The following is a 17,437-nucleotide window of genomic DNA, read 5'->3' on the forward strand; positions in this document are numbered from 1 at the left end:
GACCCACACATGCATGGGAAAACATGAAAACTCCACACAGAAAGATCTCAGGTTTAAACCTTCTTGCTGTGATGTGAAGTGCAGCATTTGGCAATTAAATGTTACATTTAATCTCTTAAGTCACTGTGGGTGTGATCTACTTCATTGTTAAGGAAACCTGATTTTTTCTAGGTTCCAGGAACTGTTTGATGTTGCTTAAGCAAGAGAAAAAAAAACAAACTGTGGACCTTTAGCCTACTCTGCAGCATATGTGCAAGTTCTGTCTATTTGAGAGTGTGTGTGTTCTCCCAACTTAACCAGTCCTGCCACATTTACCAGATGAATGGAAGGTCAGGTGAAGGGGCGTGGTGTGACATCACATTCCACTGGAAAGGAATATTACTACCCATGTGTACTCAAACACACACATGTATATAACTTTAAGACATAGGTATACTTAGTATGAGTGTGAGCAATCTGAGTATAACACACACAAAGCATCTTTGGAGCTTTTTGGACCGACAGCCTTGTCTGGGTTAAGGTATGTAAGTCTCTTTTTATTTTAAAAACTGATGATGAGCAGTGCAGCTAGGAGTAGAAAAGCTGCTCTCTCATATTTTACATGAAGATAAATAATAGACAGTAATAGAAAATTTTTATTATTTTGCATTGCTGACTGAAAAAAAGGACAACGTCCAAGAAAGATTTTGCTTTCATACAAAAAAAACAAAACAAAAAAAAGCAAAAAACAACAACAACAACAAAAAAAAATTATCAGAAAAAGCACAGACTTTTTAATACACAGAGAATACTCTCATTTACATAAAATGGATATTCTTAACCATTTTCAACAAAACAAATAACTTACTGGGTATTTTTTGCTATAACTTTCTATATAATATTGTATTATACTAAATATAATATATTCCCATAAAGTACCTAATTTCAGTTGATGTTGGTAGTTTTCAGCTTTCAACCTTATAGACAACAGTATGTTTCATCTTCGTTGAGCATTTCTGTAATGTATTACAAGAAAAGACTCCTTAGTTTACATATGACATTATCAGTCTGCTCTTATATTTAAGTCAGCTGGCATAAACTTCTTAATTTCATTATCAAACATCTCTCTGGAAAATGTCTAATGTTGGTAAAGTTAAATATTCTATGTACAAATGCTTGTTTGGTAATTTGTTGACATCTTTGCTTGAAATGAGTTTGTTTTGACTCATACGTTTAGTTACAGAAGGTCTTAGAAACAAATAAGAAAAGCTTGTACAACAAAGAAGCATGCTAATTATTGTGGTGTCATTTTTCTCAGACATTATGTCTTTTATACCTCTTCAATTTGAAAACTAAGGATGCTTTTTGCAATCATAAAGAACTTGTGTTAGTTTCAAATTCTCTCCTTTTGTCAAAACTGAAAAAAATTAAAATGCATGATGACAGTGCGTAACAGCTGTGACTGCACACATGTGAGATTTATCTGAGTATTTGCGTTTAAAAAAAGGCTATTTGAACAATTACGTTATTAATACGGAACAGAAATGTAGCACTTTAAAAGATTTGTGGGGGAAAAAGTACAAATCTATGGGTTGTTATTCTAGCCTCTGCTTGGATATGCAAATCTCAGATTAATTATCAGTGTTATGACATTGTGGATAATAGACGTGTTCTTATAAGAGGGTGATACTAAATTAATTTAATATGCTTTCACAGAAGTTGTTAAAGTATACATGTGGCCTTTCACATTATATTCTAATGACAGAGTGTAATCAGAATCCATTTTATCCAGTTCAACCGCCTCAATTTCAAAGCTATGAATTGCAGAAGAAATTCTGGTTCATATGTCCTGACACAACTGTATGTTGAGGAGAGGGGCTATAAGCAGCTGCCAGTTCAGCCAGTCAGAACATTTTTATGAATTATGCAATTAAAGTGTGTTTTAACCAAGCCATACTTAACTTAACTGTATAGTTTTTCATATCTAACCTTAACCAAGTAGTTTGTAATGTGTAAAACTTTGACAAAAACAACTTAAAGAGGAAGGAAACAGTGACTGGATCTTAAATGACATCAAGTTATTTAAAGGGATCTTTGTTGTTTACTGTCATTTAAGTCCTTGCTAAAATAAATCTTAACAGTAACCTAGTGTCCAGAAAGTCATTTTTTTAAAAGACTCAGGTGAAAAATACTGCTCAATATTATTTCTAACTCCAACCAAGTTATGTTTTTTTGTCTAAATCCGAACAGGTAGTGAGAAAATTGCCTGATTAAAGTGTCATTAAAAATTGATCTCAATCTCATAACATACAAAGGCCCATGACTAAATGTGCTGGGCTTACTTGTGCCACCCACCGCCTCATTCGTTTGTCTCTATGGAGGACTTTGTGGTTTCGAACCAGCTTTTACTCCTATAGGGATCCTTATGAGTCATTTTCCCTCATGCTGCTTGCAGGAATGTAACTTTACAGGATGTTACTGTGACCTATATTTTAGGATGTGAACAAATGTTCACTACTTAGCAGGTAAAACACTGACTGCTCATTAGTACTTCACACAACTTCACTTAAAAAAACAAAGACAAACAGAAAAATCCCTTTAAAAACATAATTCAATCCTACTGACCTCCAAACGTGGACCATCGATTGTGACTATTTAGTTAAATTTGCTAACACTTCTTTGGTATAATTGAAGAAAAATAAACCTACAGGAATTGTGTCAATGGATAAGAATAAACAGTTTTGGCACAATAAAAGTTATTTTTAAATAAAAATATTAGATTATTTGTCTGTTTTTAAATGTAAAATTTACTTTAGATTCTAATTTCCTTTATTAAAAAGGAAACTTTGTTACCTAAATAATGATTTAACATAGAATAACGTTTAATTGCTTTAATTCTTATATAAATAGAAGGATAATTATTATTATTAATAATAATAATAATAATAATAATAATAATATAGACTAACTGATTAAACTATTATTAAAATAAAGGCTCAACAGTGCATGGCTGTCCACCTTTTATCAATGTGATTAAAATCTTTTTAGTTTTTTACTACTTAGGATAAAGCAGATAACAGACTGTCCTCTTCATGGTGTCTAAGGTCCCCCCTAATATTTATATCAGTTAATATAGCTGACAGCTCTCTTTTTTTTTTTTAACTTTAGAAAGTTTTCTGGTTGAATAATTCTCTTCAGCAAGCTTCAGATACTGGTAGTCATCTCTTCCGTCAGTATCGTGCCATCTACCAGAAAAAATAAATAAATGAAAATGCTCCATTTGTTCATTAGCTCACTTCCTTTTACTAAATGATCTTAAAGAGATTGTTCCTGTCCATGAATCTGAGAAGGACTTTACATTCATTTCCAAACAACCTGGAGTCTGATAAACTACAGTAAGATAGATTTTCGAAAGTGGAAAATACTTTAGAAAACTGCCAATCGTCCCAGGAGTGGTTAAATGCTAAGAGAAAGTGCAAAAAAACAAACAAACAAAAAAAAAAAAAAACATGAGCTACATACCAAATTCTGCAGGCCTTGGTTTGTATGTTAAAGGTTACACATGGTGTCACAACTGAAATAAGAATCAAGCTTTTGTCAATGATCATGTGACTTGCACGTTAGTGACATTCATGTGTTGCACAAATATAAACAAAGCAGTCGTACTTCGACCAGCTCAGCTGTGAAAGAGAGCTTTTCATGTCAGAAAAAATGGTACATTTGTGCTGTGTCTTTGGATGTTCCAATCGACATCTTACGGATGGGATTTCTTGATTTTTTTTGACAAGCCAGTCAGTTGGGCCATTTAGGGCCCAGGCCACTGGGAATTGTCATGTTCCACATGTGGGCCAGTCCGGACCTGGGTCCACAACAGAGAAAATTTAGGTGCTTACAGGTGTTCTTATCTAGTTTTATTGAAACCTCAGGTGTTAGGATTTGTAACACTGGCTTTCTTGTTTGGTGTCAGAGTTTTTCTAAGGCATTTTGATGACATGTACAAAAATATCTGTACGTGCTTGAACACACTGTACGTGACAGTTGAAGACAGAATCTTGCCTCACTTCATTCCTCAAGTCAACTGATCCTGGTTTGTGGTGGCAAAGATAGATAAATGTGCTTTACAGAATGTGTCTATTTAGCTCTCAAACGGCAATCTGCCTTTTCATTTAAAATTTAAAGACATAAATGAAACCAAGGGGTGTGTATATATATATATATATATATATATATTTACAGGTGAAGTGAATAAACAAATCAAACCAGGTGAACTAATGAACAGGAAACAAAGCAAAACAGAACATACAAGAGAAGGAACTACAAACAGGAAACAGAACTAACCACAAAAACATAAAAACCAAAAACCATTAACAAAGCAAGATCATGACATTCTCAATCCTCTCTTTAATTTTACCATCACACCATACCACCGTCACTTTATATCACTAAACCAGGGGTGCCCAGTTCTAGTCGTCTAGAGCTACTATCCTGCAACTTTTAAATGTATTCCTTCTCCAACACACCTGAATCAAATGAATGCCTCGATACTGACCTCTGCAGAGCTCAGTGACATGCACATGAGGGAATTTAGCCATTTGATTCAGATGTGTTGGAGAAGGGATACATCTAAAACAGGGATGTCCAGCTCTGGTCCTTGAGCGCCACAAACCTGCAGGTTTTTTATGTCTCCCTGTCCCACCTGACTCAAATTAATGAGCCACTGTGCAGAACTTTATATGCTGATGGATTCATTTGAGTCAGGTGTGTTGGAGCAGGGATACATTGAAAACCTGCAGGATTGTGGCCCTCGACAATAAGCTTTGGACACCCCTGATCAAAAATTTGTAGAATAATATCTCTCGAGGACTGGACTTGGGCACCCCGGACTAAACTTCTCATGTCCTGATAGTTAATATAGGGGGCAGTGTTCATTAACAAACATGTTAAACAAAAACAAAAAGTGCAGCAGCTACCTGAAGTTAATGGTCAATGAAAACCCACCAGGAAATTAAAATAAGGGCACCTTTTCAGAAGCTAGCTATGATCAAGATTCCTCCCACCAGGTTTTCTTGTGCAAAAAGGATATTCAGTCATCTTTAAAAAAAAAAAAAAAAAAAAAAAAAGGGACTCTTTCAATTTCTTGTTTCAGCACATGAAAAGAAAGTCTGCTTCTCACCTGTTTCTAAAACCAAAATAATTTCTTCAACAAAATCTAAGCCTAAATACATGAGCAGCATAAGACTAAACATATCCTCACTGTTTCCATAGGAATTAAGATGGTAAATAGGAGCCAGGTGTTGCTAATCAAATGCAGCTGATTAACTCAGGGGTGTCAAACTCCGGTCCTCGAGGGCCACTATCCTGCAGGTTTTAGTTATTTCCTTGCTCCAACACACCTGAATAAAATCAAATGGATCCAACAGCTTTTTGTCAACTGCACAATAACTCCCTAATTCAGTCCGGTGTGTTAGATCAGGGAAACAATGAAAACCTGCAGCCCTCGAGGCCTCAAACTATTTGGAGTCCATCATTCATGCATAAATGGAAAACAATCATTTTGCAATCTTGCAGCAGTGCAAGTCCCTGCAAGTTTACTCCAAGGTCAAATTGTGCAAAGCTCAGAGAAACAGCAAACACTCTAAAGACTCTACAGGCCTCGGTTAGCACGTTAAATGTTAAAGTTTGTGACAATGAAACTAAAGAAGCACTGAACAAGAATGGCTAATTTGGAAGGATTTGGAAGCCTCTTATCTCTAAAAAAAAAAAATAGGAAAAAAAACATACCAGCTAAAACCTAATTATTTTTTTAACAATTTTGTTTAACCTTAGCTGAAGTCCCACTGAGCGTCATTTACAACTAAGGTCTGAGTAAAACTGGATCATGCAACAGAATAATAATTGAAAGCAAAGCAGCAAATCCAAAACAAAAAAATAAAAAACCTGCAAACCAAACAAGCTTAAAAAACACGACATAGCAGAGTGGACCGAAATTCTGCACAGTATCAGAGTTTAAGAATTCATACAGAAAAATTATAACTTCATGTTTCTGTCACTAAAGGTATTTCTATAAGTTATTCAGTCATGGGATGTACTTGGTTGTTCATGAGCATTTACATTTTGGCTTTTTTTTTTTAAATAATAATAATTAAATCAACAGTAATCAAACAACATAATTGTTGTTTCATTCAGCATATTGTAGTTTATTAAGGGTTTATTCAGTTTGAATTTCAAGACCTGGAAAGGACCGAGATTTCTTCTAATTCTGATTTCTTTTTTTCCAGTTTCCAATTAAATGATTGTTCCCGATTAAAATCAAGCGACTATTTTTTATTTTTTTATTTCTATCTAAGATAGTTCTCTCTTCTGTTTCAGGATGTCTTTATCTGGCAGCTTTCTGTCTGATGAGCAGTTCCAGTGCTCCATATGTTTAGACGTGTTCACAAACCCTGTGTCCACGCCATGCGGCCACAGCTTCTGTATGTCCTGCATCAGCAGATACTGGGTTGGAGCTAAGGTTTGTGATTGTTAGAGCTTCCTTCAGCTATTTCCCATCCCTTTGTTTACTTTCTTTTTCACTCACTTGTTCTTTCCTATTTTTTCTTCTCCTTCTTTTTTTGTTTCATCCCCTCTGCTCTATGTCTTTCATATTTTATTTCTTCTTTACTATGCTCTTGTTAATTGCATCCATCCTTCTACTTACAGGTTTGCCAGTGTCCTCTATGTAAGAAGACCTTCCAGAAGCGGCCGGACCTCCAGATCAACAGGACGCTACGAGAAATCACTGAGCAGTTCAAATCCATGAGAGGTGACGGCGTGATGGGGAAGGAGAAAGGACGACGGAAGGGAGGAAGAGGAGATGGAGGCATGCCGCATAACTTTTTTGGTGAACTGAAGAAGAAGCTGCCCCGCCCTCTGCCAAAGATACCCCAAACACAGACCTGTGAGGCTTCGGGTCAGGGTAAGCCAGAGTGTTTCTACTGATTGATTTATATGTTACGTATCGGGAATATCAGAAGTGTGAAAATACATAAATGAAATTTACAAACACTTATAATGTAAAACTCAGGGTATGTAATGCACCAAAACTAGAACTTAATAAAAACAACCTTTATACATGATTGTTCAAACTATATTAAGAGTATTTCTCTATCGTCAGTGAGACTTTCAAAGCATAATTTCCTGCAAGAGTTTTTTCTTTTGTGTGTGTCCAGCCCTTTTTGTGTCTTATGCATCAGGTGTGGGACTTGTTTTATGCTAAATGAAAAACAGAAGATTTTTCTAAAACTTACACAACAGACTGAATCAGAAGTGAAGAGCAACTGAGAACAAAAGTATGTTTAGTTTTGTGATGGAATAAAGTTTCTGGTAATTTCTATTAAATTGTCGGCAAGAGATTTATTATTCACATTAATCTGGAAAAACAGCTGTTGAATCTTTATTTCTGTTTGAAGTTGCCATGTAGTGAGGTTTAGAAATGAATAACTCAGTGATTAGGTGTAGGCATTAAAAATACCTGATTTGGGTCTGGAAAATATCATATATGCTTATTACATGAATGCAGCCTCGTAATGATATACATTACTGTAAAAAGAGCAAAATGTTCGGCTAAGAAAGACATAATATGTTGTCATGGTTGCTTAATACACCCAACTTTAACTAATATATAACTTGTTTTAGATTAACTTGACCAAAGGGTTCATACCATTTTCTTTTTCTTAAATCCTCTGCTTCTAAAGGTGAGACCATTTCAGCATTGCTTCTACCAGTCACAAACTCACAGGCTTCATCAGTACCAAACCACAGTGCCATCACAGGTTATACTAACGCACCTCTACCACCTCCAAACCCTTGGTCCCGCTCCAGCAGCCGCAGAAGATTCACCTTAAGTGGGGCCGCTAGTAGCCGTGACATCCCTGTCTGTGATAGTCACAAGAGGGGAATAACGGTATGCATGGTTCCTAATTTAGCTTTACAATGTTGTCATCATCATTACTTAGAAACATTCCAACTCTTTCTCTCACTGCTCCTAGATTTATTGCAGGACCGACCACGTGTGTATTTGTCCTGAATGTGAGATGGAGGACCATTACGACCACGACACTGTGACCGTTGAGAGCAAATGGATGGAAACTAAGGTTGGAAAGCTGTACAAAGATAATGATGTAATGATTGACACATGAAAACTTAGGAAAGTAGGAGGAAAAATAACAAGCTGTTACAAAGAAGGTAATGGTTGATGTAATAGCAAATATTTCCTTACATTCAGAAATCCAAACCATCACGACATGTAGCAGAATATCCTTCAAATTGTTCAAAATGTGGCTAAAAAATAAAATCTCTAAATGTTTTTCACACCAAATTAGATTTCCAATTTGATTTAAAAAAAAAGTGAATAACGTGCATAAAGTCTGGCTTGTACACCATAAATAAAGGCACCATATTTCAGAGATATGGTGCCTTTAGAAAAATTCAATGCAACTGGATCTGAGAATTCTTTCCACTTTCTTATGAAACACTGTGAAAATAATTCCCCTGATGTTGGTCATCTCTTAGAGGGAGTTTGTGGACTGCTGCTGTGTTCTCCATCTTGTAGAGAGCAGCATTTCTCATTGACAACAGACCATCAAGTGCAGTCTGTTAGTGCTTTCAAACAGACATGTATGGTTCTGGCTCCAACCCTGATCTGGAGTCTTAGAACCTTGGTACTTTCTGGAGAACCGCCCCGTATTCACACCAGTTTTTATCAGGACCAAAGTGGGAGAATTTTACTCAGTGGAAGTATACATAAACAGCTTGGAAATTTAGTCCTGAAAGTTGATGGTTAAGTTGTCAGGATCAGAAGCATCAGCTCCCTTGACCGCTGTCATTCCTCCCTCTCTGTGGCAGGTCTCTGAGGTGCAGAAATAAATCTGTTGTGTTACCACCTTTGGTAGAAACAGCCTGAAACACTTGTTCTGAGTCTGAGGTCATAAAACAAAAACACTTCCTAAAAACTCAGAACTAAAGTGCCTTTTTGTGACTGAGCTTTTCCTAATAGCTACCGCTTGAGTTTTGCTTGTGTGTGTGTGTGATATGGGCGGGAGAACTACGCAAGCCTAACAAGAGTGTTGGCCATGCATATTAAAGGGAGGGAAACAAATCCACATTTTCATTAAAACAAATGATCATAAACTGCAAATTCGAATTAACTGATTTAATGCCCAGCCCTATATGAGATCACACAGTAACTAAATGGAGAGCTAACACCACCAGACACCAACCTGAAAAATATTTATTCTTAAATACTCCCATTATCCTCATTTGCAGTTGTAATGAAACGTTCAGGCAGGGGACCCAAATGCATGATGACAGACAACATGATGAAGTTTAACTAATTAAAGAGAGTAGATGTGTTCCTACTGCAGCTGGAAAAATGTTTAATAGGCTTGCTTAATCCCTGGTCATCACAAGGAAGCATGAGAAAACGATCTGGAAACAAGACAAGGGAACACGCAGACAATATATACAGGAGGTAATGGGTAACAGGTGGAATCAGTGGGGGCAGGACAGACACTCAAAAGGGAGACACAATGTCATGAAGGAACAGGTACCTGAAACTAGAGGAGAGTTAGGGATTTCATAATAAAACAGACAAACCAGAACAGGAAACAGAACGAGACAGAACATAACAAACTTGACGAGACATAACAGCAGTTCAACCACAGAAAGCTGGTTTTGGTCCATTTTTAAGCAAAATGCTCTTGCAAGACATGTCTTTAGTGGCTGATTTTTTTAAAGCATTATTATTAATATTAAATTTCAGGAACACTGAAGTTACATTACGATCATCTTGGGAGAAAACCATGTCATAGTTCTTCCTTCCTATGTAGACTTCATAACCTCTGAGCTCCACTGATGGTCTAGTCCTCCATGTTTTCTTTTTGCATGCCAGTACAACCTAATTACTTTCAAAGAATAAATTACCTCTTGTGGACATGACACTTACCGAATGTGAGGTGTAACAATAGCATCTCTGAAGCTCAAGACTGAATGTAAAAAGACTATTTTGGCTAAACTATTTTGGCACTGCCAAGTTTCTCACTGAACTTAACACAAAAGTAAAAATAAATAAAGAAATAAAATCATATGCTGGTCTTAAGCAGGCACCATAAATACATGATCCATGTCCTGCCGCTTTATGAGATTGAACCTGTAAACACGGCTGAAACATCAGTGTGTTTTACTGCTAAACAGCAGGGCTGCACGACATCAGGAAAACATGCAGCCCTGCTAAGCAGCTGCAATGTTCAGTGTTTTCCACATTCTTTTAGTATCTAATCATGCTAACATTGGTTATTAGGCTTAAATACAGTCTGATATATAGTAAATATGTGGTTATTAACCAAAATAAATAAAAGGAAAGTGAAGAAAATGTTTCACAGTGATAACTGGAGATATATGAGTTAAAGGATCAACCATCAGAACCCCCAATGTAACAGATACGTAAAGGAAGAAGGGATGAAGTGAGAAAAATAAGCTATCTTTATAAACAATAAACAGAAATGGGAGTAACAAAGTGTTTTTGTTAACGCCACTGTAGTTGCGTCCCTCATAGTGGAAACAGGATTTGAATTTGTTTTGGGGACAAACAGCAAATCAGTGGAACAATCAGTGTAAGTGAGGAATTTAACGTCCTTTGAAGTGATGGAAACATGACTGTGTGTGTTTGTAGGAACAGGTAAAGGTGTCGGAGCAGGAGATCCAGGAGTTGATCGATATGAGGACAAGTAAAATTGAAGAGATAAAGATCTCAGTGACTGAACTAGAGGTAAAACACACATATAATTTAGTAAATCTACCACTGTTTTACAGCTAAAATTATAAGTCCTCCAGGTTTTTGTTACACAAACATATAGACACCAGCTTTCTTATTCACTTTATTATCCAACATTTCAGGATTTCATGATTCAACTTCAGGTTTCTGCAAATTTGAGATTGTGATAAATTGTGTATTTCATTATATTTATGGGTTTTAACACTTTAAATTAAACTTTTACTGATCAGAATATTTAAAGTTCATTTAGTTATTTTTTTATGGTTTGTTCTTTCTTTTGTTTTTATTTCTTGCAAAATATTTGATTGTACTCACTTTTTTTTGTTTTGTTTCTTGTATTTTGCTTTATTGTTTAAATTTTTAGAGTTTAAACTGTCTTTTGTTTGTTTTGTTTTATTGTGTTTATGTTTTTTTACCAATATTTTAGGGTGTACATTAAATTTCCAACAGTTTCCTAATTCCAGGGATTCCAGTTACTCCTCATATTGCAAAACAAATGCAGAATACATAAATAGTTGACTGTGATTTGTTGGGTAACTACACTAATGAATTTTACTACTTAAAATGTTGATTGCAGTGCAGATAGAAATGACATGATCAAACTCTGCAGATGTCAGTGGACCGAGAGACGGCAAGCAGTGTGTGTCTGTTCTCAATGCTGGCCTCTGCCATCGAACGCTCCCAGGCGGACCTGATAGAGGTGATGGATATCAGCCGGAGGGCGGCAGAGCACCAGGCCGATTCTATGATACGGCAGCTTGAGAGGGAGGTCGAAGAACTCAGAGGGAAACAAAGCGCTCTTGCTGAGCTCGCCCAGTCAGATGACCACTTACACTGTGTCAAGGTTGGTGAGGATTTAAGGTTCATTTATGGATAAGGAAGACAAATTCAGGTGGACATTCCAGATATCTCTATTATTTATTTCCATATTGTTCCTAGACATTCCCCGTCCTCTCAAAACCCTCGAATGCCAAAGACTGGTCAGGAGTGTCACTGAACACTGACCTAGGAACTGCAGCAGTCTACAAATCTCTGGCAGATGTGATGGAAAAGTTCCAGCAAGAGCTAAAGAATGTCATAGAAACTGGTCAGTGAAATATAAAACATGTGGCTTGATTCCAAGCAGACCAGGATAAACATGCTGGCATACAAGAACAGGGAGCATTTTTTTTACTTTCTCTTAAAACCTGAATAATTCAGTCAATAGAAATGGGTGTGAAAGCCTGGATCTGGATTGTGTCACTGAAAAACACACTAATACATATTTGGAGTCCAACAGTATCATTTACCTTTTGATTATGCAGTAAAACACTGCCCTCTAGTGGTAGACTTTATTTGGGCTTGTTCATTCTGATATTTGGCATCAATGTGATCAAATTTAAAGGCCTGTAATTTTAGTGCATGTTATTTCTTTTTGTCCTTAAACAGTTAATTAAAATCTAAGTCAACTAATTTTAGCTCATGATACTGTCCAGGTTATCCTGCTCCAGTACTGGGACACAGTCTAGTCCGAACACACAATAGTGAGTATTCACTCCATTTTCACTTTAAATATATCAATTTAAAATCTTTATACTCATGAAACTCATGAACTGATTAAATAATATCTGATAAACTTTCTAATTAAATCCATGGTAAGATTTAACAATTTGGGAATATATTTGTTTTTTTCTGCAGGGATGAAGAGAGTACAGGAGTATGCACGTATGTTACACACATGAAATATCTTTCAGCAGTTCTTCTTTCAGTCACTAAATATGTTTTTTGTGGAACTTTAATTTGATTTATTTTAGTTTTTACTAAAATGGTGCATTCATTTTGTATCACTTGTTTTTTCACAAACTAGCTGACACAATTCCCTGAAGTTTCAGTAAAAAGAAAAAAAGAAAACATATATAATTTATTATTATTAAATACTTACAATTTCCTCGTCTGCAGTTGGACCATGAACCGCTGGGAGGCTACCTTTCCACCTTTTAACGTTGTTGTTAATAACTTTTTGAACACACCTGAGTAACGTGTCTGCTGCTGGTCGGTTAACGGAGCCATTATAATTACCTTCACATTTCCGGTCCAAAGCTCTGGACTTTATTGTCACTCCATACCACTGTGTTTTCTTTAGGTTTTTAGCGGCTAACATTAAGAATTAATATATTAACGATTTTTCACCGACGTTTTGTGACGTTACCGCAGCTGCTTGACTGAAAGCGCATTCGATGACAATTGGAAAATTTCTTTTGTATTGCTAGTAAATTATTGACAAACCTCAATTAGAGTTCAAATTTGAAAGTGAAAAACATTTAAAAGAAAGTACTGATAAAGTATTATTACTTAATTTAGTTATCCATCCTTTTGAAATGTAAACACTTAATGTTCAACAGGTACACAAAAAGCAACAGCGACTTCCCACTTCCTTGAATGCATCATTATCTAAATCATTACGTGAAGAGGGTTGATAATATTAAATTTTACCTAAATCTACCTGCTCACTGAATAACACATTTTCGGATGTAGGGAGGGGTGTGTTTTTTTTTAGGTTTTTAGCGGCTAACATTGAGAATTAATATATTACCGATTTTTATTTATTTTTTTATTAAGCAAAGAGTTCTTTGTTGAAGTGGATAATTATTTATTCAAACCATTTTATTATTCAAAAGCTTTTTTGTAACTACAGATATTTCTTAAATCTCTTTAGATGTAAAAATCAGAATGCAGAAGGATTACTGAAGGAAGAAAGGGAATTGTTTATATTACAACTGTACAGATGGAAGCACAAATTAATGGGAAACACAATATTTTACAAAAAAATCTAAATTAGAAATATTTTGTACAATATAAGCTAATATATTCACAACTAAGTAATAAAAATGGGATGAACTTAAGTGACAAAATGATGATAGAAAACTGAACAATTGCGTGTTTATTTCTACCAAAAACAAATTATCGAGGCAAAAGTAACGTGCATGATAATGTATGCAGGCAGGATGTTTCATATTAAACTCAAACCAGTTAGAATGAATCACAAATGCTTAAATTTAGCTTTAATGGCAAAACATCAGCTTTACAAGTCACCAAGTCCTTTTGTTAACTTAACACAAGTTTAGAGGGTTTTTTTTGTAGGTTTTTGTTTATCTTGCAAATGTATGACCTGAATTTGTGGGTTTGGCTAAATTTTGGATGGAATTATTTCTAAAACTTGGAGTAAAGGCACAGTTATGCAAATTTGAATGATTTCCCCAAGGGGATAAATAAAGGATTCATGATAAAGTTTTAATTAAGCACTAATTCATTCATTGTGCAAACTACAATTGACAGCTTACACACATGACTAAATAAGGCTAAACTCTTCTCTACATCTTTCTTCAACACAGTGAATGTGACTCTGGACTCAAAAACGGCCCATCCCAGACTGTTGCTATCAAAGAATATGAAAAGTGTGAGACACATGTTCAATAACTTCAACATCCAATATTAAACCACTCAGATGATTTTTGTGGGGTTTTTCTAGACATACTGGATGTATTGTTTGATCATTTGCATGTGTCTTTGCAGGTGAGGTGTGGAGATCGACAACACTTTGTGTCAGACACCCCTGAGAGGTTTGACAGAGTGGTGTGTGTCCTGGGGAGAGAAGCTATCTCTTCTGGGAAACATTACTGGGAGGTAAATGGGTATCTCATGCATGTCTGCTGTATGAAACTGTGGCAAAATTGGGATTAAAATTATACTTAACCATGTCTAAAATGTCATTTTAACATAATGAAGACTGGTTTTATTAGGTTCTCATTAGTTTTTCTCACAAACATGTTCTGCCTCCTGTGGACAGGTGGAGGTGGGTGGGAAAACTGACTGGGATCTGGGTGTGGCCAGACAATCAGTCAACAGGAAAGGGAAGGTTGATTATACCCCAGACAATGGCTTCTGGTTCCTCAGTTTAAGAGACAGGTGAGTTTTGTTATTTATATACATTAAACTGGAATAAAATGCTGATTGAAATGCGTTTGGATAAAAAGAATATATCTTGTTAAAAAGAACATAGAATAAGTAATTCAGCTAAAATTGTATAACATGGAAACCCAAATAATACTCAGCTAGGCTCAAATGGGCATAGGGGTCCATTGATGCTCCCAGTAAAGTGTAAGTAACACTGATGAACAAAGCCCTGACTAACACTGACAAAGATTCAAAGATTATTACATTATGGAAGATTCAAATATGGTTCTACAGGATTTAACAAAGTAAAGTAAAATAAATAAACTTATGAGTATATGAATATGTTGTGGACTTTGACAACCCCCATTGAATGTTAAAGAAGCATCCTAAATTTGCTGCTGCTATCGTAGCACAAACAGCTCACCACAAGAGAATATAGTCATACTAAGGAAAACTGTGTTTACTTGCAAGTTGTCTTACCATGCAATTCTTGTTTTCTTTTTCTTGTTGTATCTTTCATCTCTCCCCTCAGGAGTAATTACACTTTTCAAAGTGAGCCATGGACAGACGTCCAGCTGAACCTCCGACCTAATAAGATTGGAATATTTGTGGACTATGAGAATGGACAGGTGTGGCATGGAAAAAAAGTCATTTACATAACTTGTATCAACATCATATAAACAATGAGATCACGTCTCCTTTCCTCACTAAGAATGGCTAACAAATGTATTTCCTTATAGTTTTGTTGTGTAATTATAATGTATTCCCCCTTTCTTTTTTCTCTCTTTCCCACAGGTGTCTTTTTATAACGTTGATGCCAAAGTCCACATCTACACCTTCAATGACATTTTCACTGAAAATCTCTACCCGTTCTTCAGTCCCTGCACTAATAAATCTGGAAAGAACGACATACCAATGAGTATCACGCCAGTTAACATGACAGATTAATATGTTTTGTTTGATAACTTGATTTTTTTTTCTGTGTACTTAAATGCTTTGTAAAATATATATAGCATTTAAGTGTGTGTTTTTTGTAAACCATAGTTACTATCTCATCAATGAACTTAGTAATTTGTCATCTGCTTTTTTGTAAAAATAACCCAGTATCCACATATTTTAACTTTGTTACTGCTAACTTTCATGTTAAGCAAAGTCAGATAACATCAAGTGCCATCATCTGCTTAGTTTTAGTTTTCATTTTAGGACAATGCTAACTGTTTGCATGTATTTTATGCTAAGCTAGCTTAAATGCTACTGTTTAGAGCAGCACACAAGAGCTGTTGATTTACTTACTGTTAAAACAATAAAAATAAAATAAAAAATAAATAGCAGCTTAAACAAAAAAGGGAAGGTAGTACTTTCTTTAGTTTTCAAGACATGGTTACTGGTCTGTCTTGCTAGGGTATTAATGAATGATATAAAATATGAGAGCACCAGTGTAGCATGTACATATTCCCCTCTTACCACATGTGGAGACATGGGAAGAGATGTTTTTAACTCTTTATTAATTGTTGATGTCCCCTGCTTGACTTTGTTTCATTTTGTAATTTTTGATGTAATGACAAAGATTCCAACTAATACAACCTAAATCTCTAAACATTTACAGTGTCTAAAATAAATGACAACCTCCATGTTTTAGAAATGTGGGAAAGTTTTATAAACGCTTAAATTAGTCATTTTTAAATTTGTTTGAATCTTTATTCAAGACACAGGTTAGTACGGAGCAACTATTCTCAGTGTTGTCACTAACCTCATTGTGTTTTTAAATATGAACGATTAAATGAATCAAATGAATGGTTTTTACTAAGCCTCAGCAGAGCTGAATGACGGATGAGTCTTCAGGTGTGTTGTAGGAGGGATGCATCTAAAAGTTGCAGGATAGTAGTTCATAAGGACTGGACTTGGGCACTCCTGATCTAAGACATTTTAAGTCATGCTGAATATTAGATTTGTGGTTTTATAACATTTAAATATGTGTTTTGTCCTTTTGCATTTTATATCTCATATGGTTGATGAAAAAAGTGGAGAAACACTGCTTTAGTGAATTATATTTTAATAAATAAAATAATTATAAAAAGGTTTTGGTGTGTAAAAATCAGTGGGGTGGTGGTGTTGGATGTGCGTGGGAATGAAAGTTATGTGTGAATATTGTATGATGTAAAAGAAACATGAAAAGGATCATCATAGGACTGCCTGCTGTTGGGAAGAGAGCGACAGATGTTAAATACTACCAGGTGATAAAAACTAGGAACACAGGGCTCGTGAGTTCTCAGCAAGCACAATAAAAACAAACAAAAATCTAGTAATAAGACTGTACTAGCCTCAATGCCAAACAGCTTTGAAAAGTGCTTGTCTGAGTGCTTCACCAACAAGATCATCAGCATCAGTGCTACAACAGTACAAGCAAAGTGCAGTCAGCCACTACAAATCTTTAAAATCATGCTGCATTTTATTAGCCTTGGGAAAGAATGTCACAGCTGGAAAAAAGAGGAGAAAGGCTTCACACCTGGGTTGACTCGAGTTACCACACTCCCAGATTACTCATAAATGTAAAAACTGAGCAGGGTAGTTATAATAACTTAATAACTAAGTTCAACATTTTATTTTATGAATATAAACACTATTTCAGTGTGGTAACAGATGCAGTATGGATCATATTATGGATGCAACTAAAAAAATAAATAAAATATTGGACATGCCCTTGTAGCAGATTCC

At 35.5% G+C, this 17,437-nt stretch overlaps 1 protein-coding gene across 1 annotated transcript; it reads left to right on the forward strand.

Annotated features, from left to right (window-relative positions):
- Positions 1-368: 368 nt before the first annotated feature.
- LOC121640845 (E3 ubiquitin-protein ligase TRIM39) lies at positions 369-16,323 on the forward strand. The gene is made up of 15 exons (XM_041986741.1): positions 369-520; positions 6,349-6,490; positions 6,679-6,934; positions 7,713-7,921; positions 8,007-8,111; positions 10,688-10,783; positions 11,400-11,633; positions 11,729-11,876; positions 12,265-12,312; positions 12,467-12,493; positions 14,161-14,225; positions 14,342-14,452; positions 14,616-14,734; positions 15,255-15,351; positions 15,518-16,323. Exons 2-15 carry the CDS (start codon positions 6,350-6,352, stop codon positions 15,668-15,670), a joined length of 1,809 nt encoding a protein of 602 aa, XP_041842675.1. The 5' UTR covers positions 369-520; position 6,349; the 3' UTR covers positions 15,671-16,323.
- The last annotated feature ends 1,114 nt before the right edge of the window (positions 16,324-17,437 follow it).

This window comes from Melanotaenia boesemani, chromosome 5, assembly GCF_017639745.1.
Source record: "Melanotaenia boesemani isolate fMelBoe1 chromosome 5, fMelBoe1.pri, whole genome shotgun sequence".
Classification (NCBI taxonomy): domain Eukaryota; kingdom Metazoa; phylum Chordata; class Actinopteri; order Atheriniformes; family Melanotaeniidae; genus Melanotaenia; species Melanotaenia boesemani.

What these genes read in the sequence shown, in the direction of transcription:
- LOC121640845 (XM_041986741.1), top strand. Translation starts at nt 6,350, where the DNA reads ATGTCTTTATCTGGCAGCTTTCTGTCTGATGAGCAGTTCCAGTGCTCC. An exon ending in CTGTGAGGCTTCGGGTCAGG is followed by an intron (nt 6,935 to 7,712) that starts GTAAGCCAGAGT and finishes CTGCTTCTAAAG; the next exon opens with GTGAGACCATTTCAGCATTG. An exon ending in GAGAGTACAGGAGTATGCAC is followed by an intron (nt 12,494 to 14,160) that starts GTATGTTACACA and finishes TCTTCAACACAG; the next exon opens with TGAATGTGACTCTGGACTCA.